The following is a 19,988-nucleotide window of genomic DNA, read 5'->3' as shown; positions in this document are numbered from 1 at the left end:
CTTCATAGATATAGTGACATAAACATTAAAAATAACCCTTTCTATTAACCCAAACACATTTAGAATCTTTCTAGGTATATAAAAAACCCACTGTGAAATACCTTCATGATTAATCTGTTACACAACAGGCCTCTTTTAGTTTATAATGTATCATAATAGTAAAAACATATTCAGAGGAAGCAGCTATAACCAGCTTTCATAGATCAAAAATCTACCAGAAATTGAAGAAATCTAAAATAGAATTATTAGGTTAATTCTACTTTTCTCAAAAGTTTATATTAATAAAAAATTAACGTGTCCAAAATTTTCTAGTATTCTTTCCATATTAAAAAGGGGGTATTTTGGTTGTAGCATTGGAGGATTTACAAAGGGAATTCTGGCATCCTTGAGCTGCCTTTTGACAAAAAGCAGGATATTCAGGCCAGTCTGTGATCAACTGGCACAGAGCCAGGAAACACTGTAGCATCATATTACTAGGAGATGTGTGAGAGTTTTAAATTACCCACTTGGCCTGATGGATATTATGTACTTGTGTGTTTCTTACAAGCTCAACTTCTCGTTAATTGAGAGTGGCAAACACACTAATGCTTTCCAAACATATCTGATCTTCATTTATTTGTTTTGGGAGAGTTTACATTTATGTGGGAAACCCACTCTTAAAAGTTTTATTTTTTTTAAGTCATGTCTTTTGAATTCAATGATTAAGTTTTAGTAAAGGAACATCGTTGCTAGCTAATCAGTTAGGATCTCTAAACCAGCTTGACTATTTTGGCTAAAATGTGTGTTAGCTGCACATACATAGATCTTCTATAAAGATAGGACAGTATTTCTATCTTCTACTGTATTTTTAAAGGTAAATGGAAAACTGGGGAGAGAAGTGGGTTACTTACTATGGGGAGTCAATGGTAAAAAGAGAAGTGTACCAATCAATACTCAGATTTGGTGTTCGTTCCTGGCTAAGGTCAAATTTTCTTTTGATAGAGTTGTCCCTTTAAACTTTGCTTTTCACTTCAGTGATCTCATCTAATCAGGTGGATTTAATGATAAATAAATTGATAATTCTCAAAAAGAATACTTCAACATCTGACCCCATCCTGTAAGCATCAGACCCATATATCTATTCTTTACAATTTTATGCTGCCACCAAATGATATACAAGTATTCACTGCTATAGGTAGATGTGCCTTATGTACTAATACAAAATTTGAAAAAAATATGCAATTGTTTAGATTAAAATAAATGCCACATATGCCTATCTGTAGCTATTGTATGTATCATATGTTACATATGTATAGTCTATTTATCACTTCAGTGTCTAGCTACTTCATTAGCATACACAACTCTGACAGAATGTGTACTACAATCTTTTAAAAAGAGTGTTAAATAATCAGAGAGACTAAATCATTACTTGTTTTAATACATAGACATGATGTGTGGCTGATATGATTAGGCAAACAAAACTTTATTATAAACTTACTTTAGAAGATTAGCATCAAATGAGCCCATACCTTTAAAATGTATTAAAGGCTAATGACAACATTCTGCAACCAGCTCTATTAATGAACGAGATAAAAAGGTCTGAAATCTCATCAAATACCTAAACATAAGAGCTAAAACTATAAAATGCTTAAGAAATAACATAAAGCTAAATGTTTGTGATTTGATTTGATGATGACTACTTAGGAAACAAAAGGCACTAACAATAGAACGATGATAAGTTGGACTTTATCAAAAGTAAAAATGTGTGTGACCTAGAGAACACATGAAAGATTAGGGCAACTCATAGAATAAGTGAAAATACTTATAAGTCCAATAACTATTTCAATACACACACACACACACACACACACACCAGTCAATAAGAAATTGATAAAATAATCTAAAACTCTTTCTTCCCAGGAGATTATAAATCAAAACCACATGATATTGTCATGGCACTCTCAAAGAACAGATGTAAAGTTTACTGGTGAATTTGGAAAAATCGGAACTTCCAATATATGTAAGAAAAAATGATGCAACTGGTGTTGAAAATGAGTTTGGATTTTCATCAAAATATTCAACATCTCAGATTCACCAGAGTGAACTGCAAACACATACATTAAAAAAGTTGACACGAATGCTTATAGAAACATTATTCACATTGTCCATCATTTGAAATGAAACACTGATATTTTATGAATGGCTATTTCATGCATAAGCCTCAAAAATAGCTAGTCTGGAAAGAATAAATATAAAATATCATTTGTATACTTTGAAGAGAAAAACATTAGTAGTTTCTCAGACCTAAGATGAGTGTGGTAGAATTGGAGGTAGGCTATGGTTTCATTTCAGAGGAAATATGTTCTGTGATTGACTGTGATGATATTATATCTCTATGTTACTTAAACAGTAAGGTGTTACATTTTAAGTTACTGAAGTATAGAGTATATGTATTGTATCTCAATGAAATTAGAAAAAATTATTACATTACTTATTGAATACTTTCTTAAGGTCCAGTGCTGCTCTTCTTGGGTCATATTTTAAGAACTTCTGAATCAAGTGATCTTTAGTTTACTCTTTCCTTTTGCTCCTAAATTGCAATTTTATAAAAAGATTTCCTTTAACTCTTAATTCTGTAACATTTTCCTTTGTATATGCATTATACTTTAGAGACTAACTGCCAGTGGTTTGAGCTCAAAAGAAAGCTTTATTTTTACTCTTTAGGATGAAGAAGAGGATCTTAGGACTGAACTCAATCTGCTGAGGAAGTACTCTTTCCACAAAAACATTGTGACATTCTATGGTGGATTTTTCAAGCTGAATCCCCCTGGCCATCAGCACCAACTTTGGGTATGTTTTTCTTTGTCCTGGTCTTGTTCCATAAGAAAAGTCAAACACTGTGAAGGAGATAAGGTGTGATATTTGCTTTCCTACTAGAAAACTTAAGTCCTCAACTGTTCACGATAGTATAGTGAAATGTATTCTGACTCCTTGAGGCAGTATAATATAAGAAATGGAAAGACTAACTTCATTGCCAGGCAATGTGGGATAGAGACAGACACAAATGAACACTGTTAATTTAAGATTCAAATTTTAAATTATAGCTAAATGCATCACTGATTTGTCATCGTGCCTGGACCATTATAAATGTTACACCAGTAAAGACATAAATTTCAGTAACTAACTGGAGCCTAGTATAACTAAGCCATAGTTACTTGAATTTTTCCCATGCTTTACTATCTTAGATAATGAATTTCAGTCAATAATACCTTGAAAAACAGAGTACTTGGGATATAAACTGGAATAATGTAGTTTTAGGGTCTTGTAGTGTTAGTTAAAAGTTCTATTGTACACATTACATTGAAGTTCACATTTTGGCTTGAATCAGAATCTTCTAGAGAACTTTCTATAACACAGTACTGGCCCTCTTTTGCAGACATTTACATCATATAGGTCTGGAATGTGTGTGAAATTTGTGTTCTCTAGTAAGTTCATAGATGATACTGATGCTGCTAGTTTAATAATATCATTCTTAGGATTGCTAAATTTAACAATTTCCAAATCAACTCTGTTTTTCTCAAATATCCAGGTAACTAGAATTTTCTGAAAATAATATGTGATATTTTCTTGACTATTGTTCCACAGCTCTAATTGTTACTTATTTGCTATTTAGATATATACTATATTTTCATAAAATATTGACAAAATTTACCTTTCCCACAATATGAAAAGTTATTAGAAATATTGAGTCTCATTATCAAATATATTAGTACTCTATTCATTCAGTCATTCTAGCCTGTTAAAATATGAAAACAAATCTAATATCAACGAGCTGTAAATTCTTTGAAGACTTCCATATCCAGGCAAATTTGCCTCTCAAATATCTGTTCCTTTCTTTTCCATTATCTCATATTCAGGTTTCTCTTCCCCAAAAATTTTTCCAATGATATTTGTTCTTACTTTTTTAGCATAAACTTGAATGACCTTCTTTCGAAATATCTTGAACTACAACCTAAAAAACCTACGATTGAAGTATTAGTTGAAATCCCCCCTGCTGGTGAAAACATTCCAATGTGTTTTCTGGTTTACCTTCTTCCACATTTTCTCATTCCACTACTGTAATTTTCTGAAATGGTTCACACTTTTGTGGTTTTTGTTGCAGATGGTAATGGAGCTATGTGCAGCAGGCTCGGTCACTGACGTGGTGAGGATGACAAGAAATCAGAGTTTAAAAGAAGACTGGATCGCTTATATCTGCCGAGAAATCCTTCAGGTGAGTATTCAAATCATCTTTGTCCCTGTGCTTAAAAGAACCTAACTCTAAATATATAACCTTATAATGTTGCATAGCTAAGAATTTTAGACATAACCCGTGAATAAGGAAACCTAAAAGGCCAAAATACTGAGATCAACACCTTGAACGTCTCTCTTTGAGATTCTCACTACTATGTTCACCAGATCATGGAAGTGACATCATGGCTTAACTATATTTTTAAGTGTTGAGGTATCATGGATTAAGATGAGGACTAGTCAGGAAAACTTAGTGCTCTACAGTGTGGTCCCAAACTATTTGCATTCTTTTAAAAAGACACGTATCTTCTTTGAATATAGCCCCCAATTTTTCTTTAACTTCTAACATCTAGTTAGATAAAAGCAATGAGCTTAGGTCAGCCAAATTCTATTGGTGTTCAATAAGTAAGTCATTAGGGTCACCCCCCGAAAAAGGATATTAATAAACTGAAGAGCACCCCCAAAACCTTTGGAATGTGATTCTTCTCATTTTGTTTGGATGTCTTTTTAATAACAATGGAACTGTTTTAAGAGTATAAACCATACACCGAATTTGGATTTTAATTCATCATATATAATTTCTATGACCTAAAATCAATTTCTTGCTTTCCCCAGCTCTCATTTTCTTTATCCATAATATGGGAGGATGGCATGCTCCCCAAACGGGTTCTGTGACAACTTAGTAATGACTCCATCTAAATATTTAGCACAATGTCTGGCACAGTATCAAAGCTCAATAAATGTATTATTAATGCCCAACTTGTTTCTGGCATGATCTCACTGAAGCATAATACTGCATACCGTGTCATGGTTTAGCCAGGTCATGGGGTTCTCAGTAGTGAATAGGCTGGAGCCAACATGGTAAGCCAACAAAAATTGTACACATTTTAAAATGAATTTCCACATTCCCTCAGATTCTAGGCCTACAGGCCTCACTAGAAAATATTTTGGACTAAACAAATATTTGGATAAGAAATAGAACAAAATAGTTAATAGTTAAGATGCCCAGGTCTTTACTGTCATGCCTACTCAGAAATATAGAGGCTGTAAAGGAGGATAAAGTTTCCCAATCTATATAAATATTACTTTTCAGTGTTCTTTTTCTTTCATGAGTATTCTGATATATTTTCCTTTACTTATAGCCAAAAGAAGTATTTCTGGGAACTGGTTGTAGTCATTCCAGCCTAAAGAATTTTGTTTAAAAAACCAAATGTGGACCATTTTTCTTAACAAAAGGTTTTTCCCCCCAAAGCACTTTAAAGCACTACCAAAAATCTGGAAAAAAATACGTATCTAGATACTAACTTGACTTTTAAAATATGTATGTATGTACAGGGCTTAGCTCACCTTCATGCGCACCATGTAATTCACCGGGACATCAAAGGGCAAAATGTGCTGCTGACTCATGAGGCTGAAGTCAAAATAGGTAAGTTCCTTCTTGCAGTGGGTTAGGTGAAGCAGAGAGCTAAGACAACTGCCTTGTAACATATCAGCACCAATATAGCTATTTGGGTTTTCTTGATACTTTATTTGGCAGGGAGATGGCATGAAAGTAAAATGGAAGTAACTAATTATTTCTTTGAAACTGCAGATAAACAACTTTAATTATGATGAAAGTTTTGCGTTTTGGTCACTTATTGCTTTATACTATGTTAGAGATAGCTGTCAAACATATTTCAGTGATTGAATCATGGCAAGTATTAATTGTTTTTAAAAGATTTCCCATTATAGAGCCATATTTTGAAGAATATGACATAGCTTTTGGTTACTAAAACATAATTTGCTTATTTGCATTTATTCCTTGAGTTTTTATTGATCAGAAGTGATGTTTCTGCTATATGCAAACCAAATTCTGAATTTCCCGTTTTCTTGCTAAATAAGTAGAGCCAGAATAGAGATTATTGTCATTGATTACAAATATTTATGTTCAATATTTGCAACAAATGAGGCAGTAATTGTGTGTTATGAAATAACAGTAGTTTTGAGAAAATGTATCATGTCTTGAATGCATAAGCTACAAAACTAGCAATATAATTTTAAGAAGCTATACGGAAATATATAAAATGCACATAGATCTTACACTCAAATACACAAGAGTGATTCTTAACTCCCAAGCTAGGTGTATCCTATGTGCATAAGCTTGAGTCATGTTGCTGGTAGCCCCAAATATTTGTAACATGAAACAAAAATTACAAGTGTAGAGTAACTTAAATATCTGTTTCAAAGTCCATTCACTTAATGTTAATATAGTTTATTCATGAAGAAAAACCTTATAGTGTTAGCTTAGAACTGAATTAGGCTTATTTGATGCTTAATCCTTACACATTTTCATTTAGGTTCATCAGCTAATATGTTTTAAACAATATACATGAATAAAATATTTCAGAAGGCAAACATAATGATAGCCAAAAAAAGTGACATCAGGAAAGACATTGTAGAATGACAATAACCTCCATAATCTCTTCCCTGGGTGATTAATGAAAATATACATTACTGTTGAGTTTTCTTTTGAGTGCTGTGTTGTTGCTGCTGTCGTTTTGAAACAAAGTCTGTGTAGCTGCTGTTGTCCTGGAACCAGCTCTGTAGACCAGGCTGGCCTCAAACTCAAAGATCTGCTTGCCTCTGCCTCCCGAGTGCTGGGATTAAAGGTGTGTGCAACACCACACCCAGCTTCATTGTTGAGTTTTAAACTCTTCATCTTATAATTTTTTTTACCTTTTGAAAACATGTATTTGTCATTATTTCTTCTAGATTTTATCTATTTGCTTTCCATGCATGTATGAGCATACCAGTTTATGGCCTTCATAGGTATTTCTTGGCTCTTAAATTGGGATATTAGAGCAAGTGAGAATGTTGAGTTATTATGTAAAGATAAACTTTTGTAAAGCCTAGATAGTGAAAGTTTACAGCAAAGAAAAATCCTCAAAAATATTTTAAATATTTCTTCCTCTTCTTCGATGCTTTCTGAAAGACTGCCTTAAACTATTAATTTTGCTTCATTTTTCTTTGATTCCACTAAATTATTCAAGCTGCTTTTCAGTTATTTTGTTCACCATCTTCCAGATTCCCAGAAACCATTATAAATTTGAAAATCTACTTCATATTTCATCCCTGTCTTATTGTTTTTGGAATCAATAACCCTAGTCTACATCAGCATTTTTTCTGTCTGTTTCTCAGGATACCATACTAAATATTTTCTTACAATGTATCCCACAGAAGAATGGGAAAATAAACTTTTTTTAGAATAAAGCTAAGATGTAGATAGCCCAGATAATAGTTGCACCTAATTCAGGAGACATCTATAGTAAATTAACTTCTACCAGGAAGCTCATTTTTCCTTATCAGTGGGATTGGAGTTTCCGATGTCATGCATGAGGCTTTCTAGCTAACTGTTAACAGGAATGGCACTGCTAAGATGTGGCTCTCAGTGCTATTCATCCTCCAGCTTGGTGGCAGATCCAAGCTCTGCATATGCCATATGCCACATCTTAGCAACCAGTGAAACTTTATTTTTAATATTCATGATAAACATTTATCCAAACCTACATTAAATTTATAACAGTACTGTTAGGTCTCATTCCAACATAAATAGCAGCTAAAGCTCATTTCTCAGTATTCCTGGAGACGACTTCATGGTAAAGTTTTCTGGGCCAGAAATAAAATTTGTTATCCATTGTGGCTTTTGTATTGCCTTTCCAAGTTAAAGCAATAACTTATTGAGATTTGTGTTCCTGATTAATTATTTTGACATATGTAGTGGATTTTGGAGTGAGTGCCCAAGTGAGCAAAACAAATGGACGGAGAAATAGCTTCATTGGTACACCGTACTGGATGGCTCCCGAGGTGATTCACTGTGATGAAGACCCAAGACGTTCCTATGATTACAGAGTGAGTATGATAATTCAGACAGAGAGGACTCAAATTTTTGAGGGCGAATGACTACATTTATTTTATATTTTAAGATTTATTTTATTTATGTGTATGTATGTGTCTGTGCAAATGTACACACACATTATGTCCAGGTGTCCATGGAGGACAGAAAACAGTTTGGAATACCCTGTAGCTGGAGTTAAAATTATTTCTCAACCCTGTGACCATGAGTGCTTGGCTCTGAACACTGGTCCTAATGAATAAGCAATAAACGCTCTTAATTACTGAGGCTTCTCTCCAGCCACAGCTACATCATATTTGAATGATAAAAAGAATATAAAGTAGATCTTCCTTCTGAATAAACACAACTAATCAGAAATTGTAGCCTCTATTTCTACATGTGATTTCATAGTATGAATAAAAATAGTATTTTCTAATAATGAAGACAAAGTAGAACATTGGCACTTTCTCAGAATCAAGAGGGAATATCTAGTTCATGTTGCTGGCAACTTCTTTATAAAAATAAATTAGATGGTTTCAATTGGAATTTTAACTTCCAAGAACAGAGAAATTTGTAAACTCGTTGAAATGAGGCCAGGCCTGGGGCCTAAAGACTGCAATCTCAACTACTTAGGCAGTTAAGACAGGAGTATTAAGCCTGCCTGGGCTACAAAATGAGTCTGAGATCAGGTTTTTATCACAATTAAGAGTGACAAACAGGGCTGATGATATAGGTCAGTGATAGAGAGTCTGGCATTCATGAAGCCCTAAATTTAATCAGCAGTTCCACACATAAAGAATGAATATAAAGCAAATAATTCATACTTATAAGTTCAAAAATATAAATAATAATTTCCTTCCTTGGTGTACTGGAGATAGTAGTCATTGGCATTTGGTTGATCTCCAAAACCCCAGAAAAACAAGGGAATAGAAAACAATAACTTGTGCTGTATATTAACATTTCTACTGAAATTTCTATTTGAAGTGCACATATACACATATGTGTATACAACTGTTTATTACAATAAGTTAATATGGAAAGGAGCAAAGCTCCCCATGTGCCAAAAACTAGAAAAAGAAAACCTCATTCAACCACGACATCACAAGTCTTCCAATCAATTCACTCTGATATCGTTTTGTAGCACGCAGAACTCACTATCTGAAATAGATCAGTATAGATTTCATCTCTTAGCCTTTTTTTCCAATCATGTTTGCTTGTTATGTAAAGTAATTATTTACTGAGAGCCTATCACAGTTTTGGTATTACATTGGGAGCTAGGAAGACGATGGGAATAAAGTTCTTTAACTCATTTTCTGCAAGGCATGGTGCCTTATGTCTGTATAAATTTTACCGTCTTCTAAGTATGTTTAACCCCTTGCTTTTATTATTTAATCTCAAAATAATTAAAAGAAACCTAAAGCTTGGAATGTCTTAAGAAGCAAAGTTAAGCTATCTGTAAGTTGAGGCTCTAAAACTAGAGGAAACTGTTTTAAGAGTCAGCCAGTACACCACAAGTAAGGTGCCCTTTACCTTTTTCTAGAGCTACATTTTATTTAAGTATGGTCTCTGTGCTCATGCACCTGCCTGCATGTGAGTGTATAAAAGTACACATGTGGAGTTCAAAGGACAAATTGCAGAAGTCTGTTCTCTCCTTTCAAAATGTGAATTCTAAGGACTGAACTCATATCAGTAGGTTTGGCAGCAAATGTCTTTACCCACTTAACCAGCCCCTTTTCCATACTTAGAAAAACTAAATACAGATAATAATGGTGAAGATAGTTGATAAGAGCTTCATTGATTGTATTCCAGTAACTATTGAAATGTGTACCTAATAGTTAATAAGAAATATTTCAACAAATATAGTTTATATGTAGCATAATTTATATATTAATGTTTAACCTATAAATGTTAGGTATATCTATATGTCTATTTATATATTAGATGTACATATATATGAATACATTTATATATTATATGTGTGTAGATGTGTATATATCTACCCATGTCTACATATGTGCACATATCAATTCTATAAAGAAGCATTCTACATTAAATGAAATGGAGATACACAGAATTAAATCACTTATTCTACATCACACATTATAGATCTTAATATTAAGACTTCATTATGAAGTTACTTTTTATATTTAAAGTTCAGCATGACTAGAAATGTATGCAAGATGCATTTACCTTTCACTGAACATCATTCTGCATGAACTTATGGTACAGTGAAGTGTTGGCTAGTCACAAACTCAAATAATGTCTTCCTGTAACTTTAGTCTATAATGAAGCTTCAGTATAGAAACACATCAAATGGCTGTAGAATTGATATTTAATCCCAGCCAAAATGCTTTTGAGACTCCTAATACTAATTTTCCATTTTGAGAGGTTTTTTACTATCTTTTTTTTTTTTAGAGTGATGTATGGTCTGTGGGAATCACTGCTATTGAAATGGCTGAAGGGGCTCCTCGTAAGTATAAATGTTTGATATATTTGATGTATCTCACAGTTTGTGGGACTATACTGTACAAATTTGTCTCTCTGGAGTATGATGCTACCATTTGTAACAGACAGCTTTAATTTGGCTACACATGCATCATATTATGTGCCAAACCATAAATGGTAGTTTGTCAATTATGACCAATATTTTGTTAAAAATCATCTTATGTAAATATATGATACATGTCTTATTATTTTATGTTTCTTCTATCTTATCTTCGATATCTACATCTCTGTCCATCTCTTCAAATTCAGAATATGATACTTGGCATTAATTTGATTTTGAGGAATGAATAACAGACTCAGAGTAGGAGGGCAGAAAAATTTTGCACAGAGATTGCAAATGACAAGCTTCTTTGGAAATATACGTTAGGGCCAGGAGATTCTGAACACACAAGGAGATAGGCCATCCTGCCTAGATGAGTAGCAAAAATGACTTTAATCATAAGCAGCTCTAGATCTCCTCCCTATCAAATATTGCTCTTTCACCACTATCCTTTGCCTGGAGTATGAACTCTGCATGAGAACAATACTCGTCAAGTTAACTGTTGCAATCTTCTAGGTTTTCACAATTAGCATCTCAAAGGGGATAGTTTTCCAAAACTACAGTTATCAGATGGTATCTTCCAAGATTTAGGTGAGAAAATGATCATCCTTTGAGCTTTGATATATCATCAGGGTCTTCCAGAGAAATAGAGAAAAGGCAGAGGAAACCCTTATCAGGGAGAGGGTGCTTTAACAATATCCTTTTGGATATCAGGGCCTTCTTTAGTTCGTATGTTATAGGTGGTGACTTAAGCAATGTAGGGGCATTTTCACCAAGGCTGGAAGATTTATAGCAGCTTTCAAACACCACAGTAACTTACGGCATAATTTGAAGAGATGTGTTTCTTAGGCTCTGCCTTTTTTTTTGTGACACGATAAAACCTCCTCCTGCACACCAGGAGAATTTAATTTCATCTGCACCAAATATTTCCCTATTTTCACATTCCCTTGGATATTACATGAAGTAGTTTTAATATTGTTGGCCAGATTTCTAATAGCTGGGGTTTTTTCCATTTTTTATTAATTTGTTAACCAGGTAATGAAGATACTGACTTGATATAATGTTGCTATTAAAATAAAATTTGTTATTAGTTATCATACATTTATTTATCTGTTCATCTTTTAGAGTCTATTTAACAGGATATGTGAATGAGACTGTAGAATGAGAAGTGGGCTCTGCAGGCACTTTTCGTGTTCTTCCTAAATGTATCTGTTTCCCTTCACAGCTTTGTGTAACCTTCAGCCTCTGGAAGCCCTTTGTGTTATTCTACGGGAAGCCGCTCCCACAGTCAAATCCAGTGGATGGTAAACAAGAATTTCTTAAATATACTGATTTAGGATTTTTATAAAGAAATTTTCATTGATTTGATCATTCTCATTTCGACATTTTTTTTGGACAATACTTCCTGTAATCCAGTGTCTTATGTTGGATGTCAGTATTTTTTTTATCCAAATATGGGTGATTAACTAGAAATCCTCCATAATACACGATGAGGATATTACAGTATTTTTCTTAATGGACACTTTCAGCTCCTTCTAAAGCAATGAAGTGAAGGGAGCAATGACACCCATATGTGATGTTTGTCATGGTGCCTAGACATGCAGTCAGTAACTTTGATGTACAGCCCTATTGGTTGGCCCATTAAATTAAACATCCACAGACTTGAAGAACCGCTCTGCATTACTGCAGACCATGAGAACTGTGTTTTATGAAGCTTAATCCAGCTAAATTCTTGCTTACTGTGATTAGTAAGAGTTGACAATTGTTCGATTGTTGGTATTTCTTTTCTTGAATTCACTTTAACTGTTTACATGGATTTAGCTGAATCTCTTTGCATGTGTTTTTTTTTACAAGCTTACTTTGTACTGTTTATCAACACCTGCTTTTGGAATCAGATGCCACACTGAATCTTTTAATTGCCATCTGATTATATGAGCTTTATCATGTACCTGCTGCTGAACCCATGGATATTTCTAGTGTTGAGTGAAAAGTCTGTTAACTCAACTTCTATTTCTGAGGCTTACCTGACATCATTGTATCATGTATATTGTTAAGACATAGGCTATTTCCTAATTGAAAAGACAATTGTAGTTCTAACAAGTCTTTCAGAATCTATGACCTTGAAAGCAGCACAGTAGTGGAGTAGGAGCAGCACAGCAGGAAAAATGGTGTTGTTCATTTCTATGTTTCATTTCTTTCAGGTCCCGTAAGTTCCAGAATTTCATGGAAAATTGCATGATAAAAAATTTCCTATTTCGTCCGACATCTGGAAACATGCTTCATCATCCATTTGTCCATAACATAAAAAATGAACGACGTGTTGTGGAGTCCTTGACAAAGCATATTACTGGGATCATTCAAAAGAAAGAGAGAAAAGGTAGAAACCACAAAGCTTTGTATCATTCAGATAAGATATGAGATCTTACATTTATTTATTGTTTTGAGTTTTAAAGTATTTGTTAAGGAATTAAGTTTTGGAGTGCAGGGGCAGCACTAGAGAGTTGGTTCATTTATGTGCCTCTGATCTAATGCTATGGAGACCGGCATCATACAGGCCATTCTCAAATCACTAGAGGAACATCAGCCACAATTCGCTGAAATCTAGAGGTGCAAGATTTCAAAATAATGTTATCTACAGAAAAAGTCTCATTTCATTAGCGATATCTCCACAAATGCAATTATAGCAGTCCTAGGCAATTTAACACAAGGAATCAGAAGAGAACTCTCATTTCTAAGATGCCACATTTCAGTAATAACATCATGGTTCACAGGAAATAAGCTGAATGCATTAAATATATTAAATATAAAACAAACAAAGGCAGATTACTTAGAACACTGATGTAGATCGCCCCTCTGTCAAGGTGGGTTAGCTGAGGGAAAAGCACTTAAACAACTTCAGGGGGAAGCCAAGGTGTTTAGGTTACTGCAAGCTCAGGATCTTACTCATAAACTAAGCCTCTCTTGGAGCAGACTCAGCAGACTCAGGACCATCAGTGAGCATATAGGATAGCTCAGGCATTCATGGTTCTATAGGTCAAATCCACATCATCAAGTGGTTCTTGTCTTTTTTCTTCCTTTATCTCATTCTACCTTTTCATGAAGGCAGCCATCAGGTTGCTAAGATGTTTTTCCTTCTGTCCAGAAAAATTAATCTGCCTGAAGTATCTCTACTGTATTTCAAAACTATACCTAGCAATTTGTCAACATCACCAGCAAAGTATGTTTGAAGAGCTCTGTTACTTCTGACCTTCTTACCCATAGCAATTCACTCTATGTCCTGGGCTTTAGAAAGTTGCGAAGTCACTAAGGTGAACCAAACAGTATTTATGCATTACTTCCTTTTCTCTTTTTCACACAAGGAATGCCTGTGGCCCTCGAAGGAGAAGAAGTTATTAATGAACAGTGCATCACAAGGAGATTAAGGTGTGTTGAGAAAACTCAATTTATAATTAGATGATAGCAGGTTACCTAAGAAAATAGACTTAATACTATTGACTTCTACTCAAGATGACTTAATCTTATTTGGTACAAAACAAAAACACAAAACGCACCATATTTCTGTTTCTATGAGATATTGTGAGAAAATATTGAACATTTTTGTTACTGTTCTGAAATGACATATATTAATAGATTGATCAAGTAGAATACCAACCTACAGTAAGGATTTAATCCATCAGCAGCATTACACATTACCTACAGAATATTTCAGACATTGCAAGGATGAATACAGAAATATTTGTTATCTTTCTTGGTCTATCTTTTAAAAATTAAAGCAATTATCAGGCATGACCTAGTTCCAGTAAAAACTCTTTATATGTCATTATTCTGTATGCTTATTTTAGAGGACCTTCTTGCACTCCTGAACTTTTGAGAGTGCCAAACAGCAGCAGATGCAGACCACTCAGAATTGTGAATGGAGAACCCTCTCAGCCAAGGTGGTTACCTGATGAAGAAGAGCCACAGGACCAAGAACTTCAACAACTGCAGGAGGCAGCCAATGTGTTCATGCCTCTACATTCTCAGGACAATATACCTAAGCCTTTCCAAAAGCAGGCTCAGGTTCCACAGTGTCTATATGGGGCAGTTCAGGTGTGCATGCCAGTACAGGTACAGGTTGAAGCAACAGCGTCTGCATCTCTAGTTACAAAGATTCAGGCACCTCCCCAACTAAGCAAAGCAGCCCAGGTGTGCATGTCACTGCCTACTCAGGATAACCAATCTAGTTCTCCAGAAGTACAGGCCCCCATACCAAACGAACAGCAGGAGGCCTCAGAAACAGAACAGCCTAAAGATTTGGACCAGGTACCAGAAGAATTTCAGGGGCAAGACAGGGCGCCTGAACAGCAAAGGCAGGGCCAGGCTGCTGAACAACAGCAGAGGCAGAATCCAGTTCCTGAGCAGCAACCAGAGCAGAACAGGGAACCTGAGCAAGCTGAGGTACAAGAAGAGGCTGTTGAGCCTCCACAAGCTGAGATTGAGGATAAGGAACCTGAGGTAATACAAGTGCATGCCCAGGTGTTCCTGCCTTTACTGTCCCAGAACCATCATGTGCTCCTGCCTCTTCATCTGGATACACAGCTGCTAATTCCAGTAGGGGAACAAAATGAAGAGGCACCTCGTGCACAGGCCTGGGATCTAGAGGACTCAAGGGCAGTTGGCGCAGTGCAAGCACTGATAGAGGGACTATCCAGGGACTTGCTTCGGGCACCAAATGCATATATCTCAAAACCGCTTGGTCCACTGCAAATCTTCTTGGAAAATTTGTCTACAGATGGATTTTACACTGAACCAGAACCGACACAGAAGAAAAAATCAAAAGTTGCTAGTCTAAAGAAAGCAATAGTCAAAAGACTAAGACCCAAGAGATTCAGGGCAAAGGCATTATGGAGACTTGAGGATTTTGAGTGCTCAGATGTAGAAGCCAGCAGGAGAAGGCGCCATCGTAGATGGGAGGAGATCTTTAATCAGCATGAAGAGCAACTGAGACAAGTTGAAAATGTAAGAGATTTTTGATATTTTTCCTGAGTGAAAACTACTGAAAAAATATGCTAGTTATTGCTTGCATATTTTCTCTGTGAAACCAAACAAAACTAATATTCCATGTTGTACCAACGATTTACTAATTTGCACTTGAAATGATTCATTCTGAAATCTCCAGATAATTGTGATCAAAAGAAGAAAAACTGCTTTACTAATACAACTAATGGTTTAATGTATCTCTATAGGAGTCGTGGCTTAGTTATTAGGGTTTTATTTTGCTTTGTTTTACCTTTTGAAATTACTCCCTTAACCAGTAAATGGTTAGCATACAAACACTTAAAATAACTATTTTGACTTGAGACATTCCTAATTTAAAATTCCAAAGTTGCCTCAATTTTTATGTCTCTAATTCTGGGGCTACAGAGATGAATAAACAGATAAAAACATTTACTGCTCTTACAGAGGACATGGGTTCGTTTCTCAGAACCCTACATGGCAGTGCATAACGGCTTGTAAGCTGTCTTCCATGGCTTTCTGCACACATTTGGTATACATGAATTAAAGTAGCTAAATACACATAAATAGATTTTTTTTCAATTTGAAGTTGCTTATTTGTTATTTCTTGCCATAGAATGAAGGATTGCACTATTTGTGTGAATTGCATTAATTCGTGCTTTGGGATTTTAAAATTGAGGTTAAAATAAAAACAAAAAGTAAGGACTAGAGAGATGGTTCAGAGGTTAAGAGTACACTTTCACAGGACTCAGCTTCAGTTTCCAGTACCACATGACAGCAAACAACCATCTAGAACTCCAGTCCCAAACAATCTATTACCCTCTTCTGATCTCTACAAAAACTGTACACCACCCATACAAATAAAGCAAAACAAAAGTAAATACATCTCTTCTGAAATGAAGACAAAACTCATTTCCAAAACACTTTGTATATAGCTGTCACATTTATAACTTGTCTTCTTAGTGATCCTATGCTTTTATGTAATTGTTCAATGATGTGACCGCACAGAACAGGGAACGAGTAGAACTTGACTTCTCATTTAAGAAGAGTCAATAAAATTTCAAAGCTCCCATATGTAGGTGGATAAAGTTTGACAGGCTTTGTAGAATTTTATCTGGCACTATTTATTTGACAATGAATAGTTTATAGGTTTAATAAGCAAATTAGTAAGGTCAATATAGATTAGGAAAGCAGTTGTTTTCTAATAATTTTCAGTATTCATTTATATAAAAGTAACTGTTATATGCTGATTAGCATCCACATCCACTTAATAATAACTGATGTAGTAATTACAAATGAACCTTTCCCGAATAGCTAGATAAGTTATAATTTGGGTTTGTGCACATTAAGCCAGTTAAGCAATTGGTAACTTCCTGGCACATTTACATAAGAAAGGATTTGAAAAAGTGAAAGGAGAATGAGCCAAAAGGGCAAATGGATGCATCCCTGCCAGAATATAAGGAGATAGAAATCGTATGAGTCTGAAACCATGGTCTGTGGCCAGAAATAAGGCATATAACTTGCTAATGACTGTTCTCAATGAGCTCTCTAAACCAATTAGAGCTAATGGGATTTGCATTAGTGAACAAGACTTGTATTTATCCTGGAAATATGCCCAATATTAGCAGCAGAGAATATACTTACTGTAATTGTTTTTAATATATATGTGAGAAGCTACTTCAAAATAGAACTAAGTCAGTTAATAATTGTTAGCAACCCTATGAGCCTAGGTTCTCATATAGACATCCGTATATATGTCTCTCTGTGTGTGTGTGTGTGTGTGTGTGTGTGTGTGTGTCTATTCCTTATGGAATACATAAAGGAAATAAAATTATCTATACTACAAAAAAGTCACAGTTCTTTTGAAATATGTAAAATTTAATTAGAATTTATGAACATGTCTGAGTGCTTTGCCATACCAGTTTGTAAGATGCATATATTTTCATTATAATCTGTACGTGGAAGAGGTAATAGTGGCTGAATCATTTGATTGAACTCTGAGAGCTTAATTTAGGAGGAAAGTTTGGACTCTATATCACAGATCTTCCTCTACTTAGAACCAAATTTTGGAGTTATAACAGCTTACTAAATGTGAAAAGTTAGGGTGTGATTATGTGTTAATCAAACATTAAATCAGATTCTTAATCTGGATCCCAGAAATAAGCTTCAGGAAACTAGCAGTTCACCCAAAAATTTATGCAAATGTGTGTCTATATTCAGTTTTCTATGGACAATCTGTACCTTTCCTTAGATTTTTAAAAAGGATCCCTAACCAAAAATTATTAGAAACTGCTGGTTTAAATAATTTCTAAGTCTTTGGAAATTATTCGTCATGGTTACAAAATAAGATGATTCTGTTGTTCTTATCACTTGCACACTCATAATGATTTAAATATTTATATTATTTTTTGTTTCAAAGGATAGAGAAGATGACTCATCAGACAATGATGAAGTGTTTCATTCAATTCAGGCTGAAGTCCAAATAGAACCACACGCTCAAAATCCTACAGGAAATGAGGTAAAGATCTCAATATGAGTTGTTATGACATTAATAAGTACCTAGAAAAGTGCCTCTTAAACTTAATGGTCTCAGGATCCCTTTATAATCTTAAATATTGAGAATTGTATAAATCTTTTCCATTATGTCATTCACTATCTAACTTACTGAAAATTAAAACCAAAAAGGTATAAATACATTTAACATAAGTAAATATAAATGAAAAATATTTATTTTGCCCAAAACATTATTATACAGATGTCATTGTCTCCTATTTTCAGATCCTTTTAATCTGTCTTGCTTAATAGAAAACAGCTGGATATTCATATCTACTTCATAATTCAATCTGTGGCCATATGTTGTTTTGCTTGAAATATATGTGTAAGAGCTCGCTTAGTACATAGAGATGGTTAGAAAGAGGAATTTGATATAAATTTTTCAGGTAATTGTGACTGTTGTAGATTTTCCTTCAGTCTCCTTCAAATACTTGTGCATATTCATTGGTAACATGCCCAAACTAGCCAAATAGAATCGAAAACAGTACTAGTAAAATACTGTGTTCCTACAAAAATTCATTGTCTTGTACTCTGAATAGAGATTTCACTTATACGTGATTTCTGAATTCATCTAGTCATCAATTTGAAAACATTACTTCACTGTGTATATAGATTCTCCCAAGTGTTTACATTCCATTTCACAATATCAGAGCAGCATTTGAGCAGCATTACCAATGTTTACCATAAATGTAACTGAGTATTCATAAGTTGTCAAGTGTTCAGTGACAGATACTAATTTACACTTCTAATTTTCCTTTGAGAGCTCATGTTTTTATCATTGCTGGCAAGTGGCTTCGCTTTGATTTTTTTTCTTCACTTTGCAAACTTATTTTGTTTAAAATATCTAGCATATGCACATAGTTCATATAAGAAGGCTTTTCAGGAATTTTTTAAATATATTATTTCATATTAAAATGTGAGTAGCTCACTGTGGAACATAATCATATATTTTTACCATGATTCTCTCTGTCCCTGATAGACTATTTATCACAGATCTAAATCAGTCTATGATTCATTTTCTCACACTTGAAAAATTAAATGATGTCAGGGTGACTTCAGTTTTAATGACCACTTCAAATAATACAGTATTTACAACATGTATGAGGGACATGTGTTGTAAATGAGTTCACTTTCTTATACAGAGATGGTAGCATTAACTTGATTTGGTTCATAACAGCCAACATTCCCAATTCTTCTTAATCACTGGAATTATTTAGTATATAAATAAATAACTCTGACTTTCTTCTGATGATGGTGGGTTAGGAGTCACATTTGTTGTACACAATCATCACAAGATACTTCACAGAAGTCCACTATGAAAGAATTGTCAATGCTTTTGCAGTATAGTTGCTTAGAAACTAAATGTTGTATGACTAAAATTATTGATTTATAAATACTAAATATTTACAGAGGGATCATAAGTTGGATTGTGTTCGTTAATGAAAATAGTCAATAGTGTCTCCTTTGTTGCCGTAACACATGGCTTTGCTTGTATTCCCAGATGGTAGTTATTACCTTCAGTTTGACACTAACCAAGACATTCAATGAGCAATGTTTGGATTGGAATGTATTGTGTCTTAATATATGCAGGTCTCACTATTTTCCTTCTCCCATTTTTTCATACCAAAGAATGTCAACTCATATTAAGCCATGTCTTTTCATCTTTTACCATTATAGATGTGTAGCGATTTTTGAAATTTCATTTAATAGTGTCACTTAGTTTCTTGACCTTTCTGTGGTGGCAGTACATACCTG

The 19,988-nt window shown here is 34.3% G+C and overlaps 1 protein-coding gene across 1 annotated transcript in view; it reads left to right on the top strand.

Annotated features, from left to right (window-relative positions):
• Nucleotides 1-19,988, top strand: part of Nrk (Nik related kinase) — a 93,138-nt gene that overhangs the window by 44,998 nt on the left and 28,152 nt on the right. The window contains exons 5-15 of the mRNA XM_028770327.1: nucleotides 2,704-2,829; nucleotides 4,142-4,252; nucleotides 5,605-5,695; nucleotides 8,027-8,157; nucleotides 10,556-10,610; nucleotides 11,911-11,989; nucleotides 12,887-13,062; nucleotides 14,045-14,108; nucleotides 14,528-14,798; nucleotides 14,835-15,683; nucleotides 18,100-18,198. Of these exons, the coding sequence (XP_028626160.1) occupies nucleotides 2,704-2,829; nucleotides 4,142-4,252; nucleotides 5,605-5,695; nucleotides 8,027-8,157; nucleotides 10,556-10,610; nucleotides 11,911-11,989; nucleotides 12,887-13,062; nucleotides 14,045-14,108; nucleotides 14,528-14,798; nucleotides 14,835-15,683; nucleotides 18,100-18,198 (2,052 nt within the window). The remainder of the gene's footprint in view (nucleotides 1-2,703; nucleotides 2,830-4,141; nucleotides 4,253-5,604; nucleotides 5,696-8,026; nucleotides 8,158-10,555; nucleotides 10,611-11,910; nucleotides 11,990-12,886; nucleotides 13,063-14,044; nucleotides 14,109-14,527; nucleotides 14,799-14,834; nucleotides 15,684-18,099; nucleotides 18,199-19,988) is intronic.

This window comes from Grammomys surdaster, unplaced genomic scaffold, assembly GCF_004785775.1.
Source record: "Grammomys surdaster isolate TR1022 unplaced genomic scaffold, NIH_TR_1.0 200, whole genome shotgun sequence".
NCBI classification, from domain to species: Eukaryota; Metazoa; Chordata; class Mammalia; order Rodentia; family Muridae; genus Grammomys; species Grammomys surdaster.
This window is presented reverse-complemented; position numbering and strand designations above follow the sequence as displayed.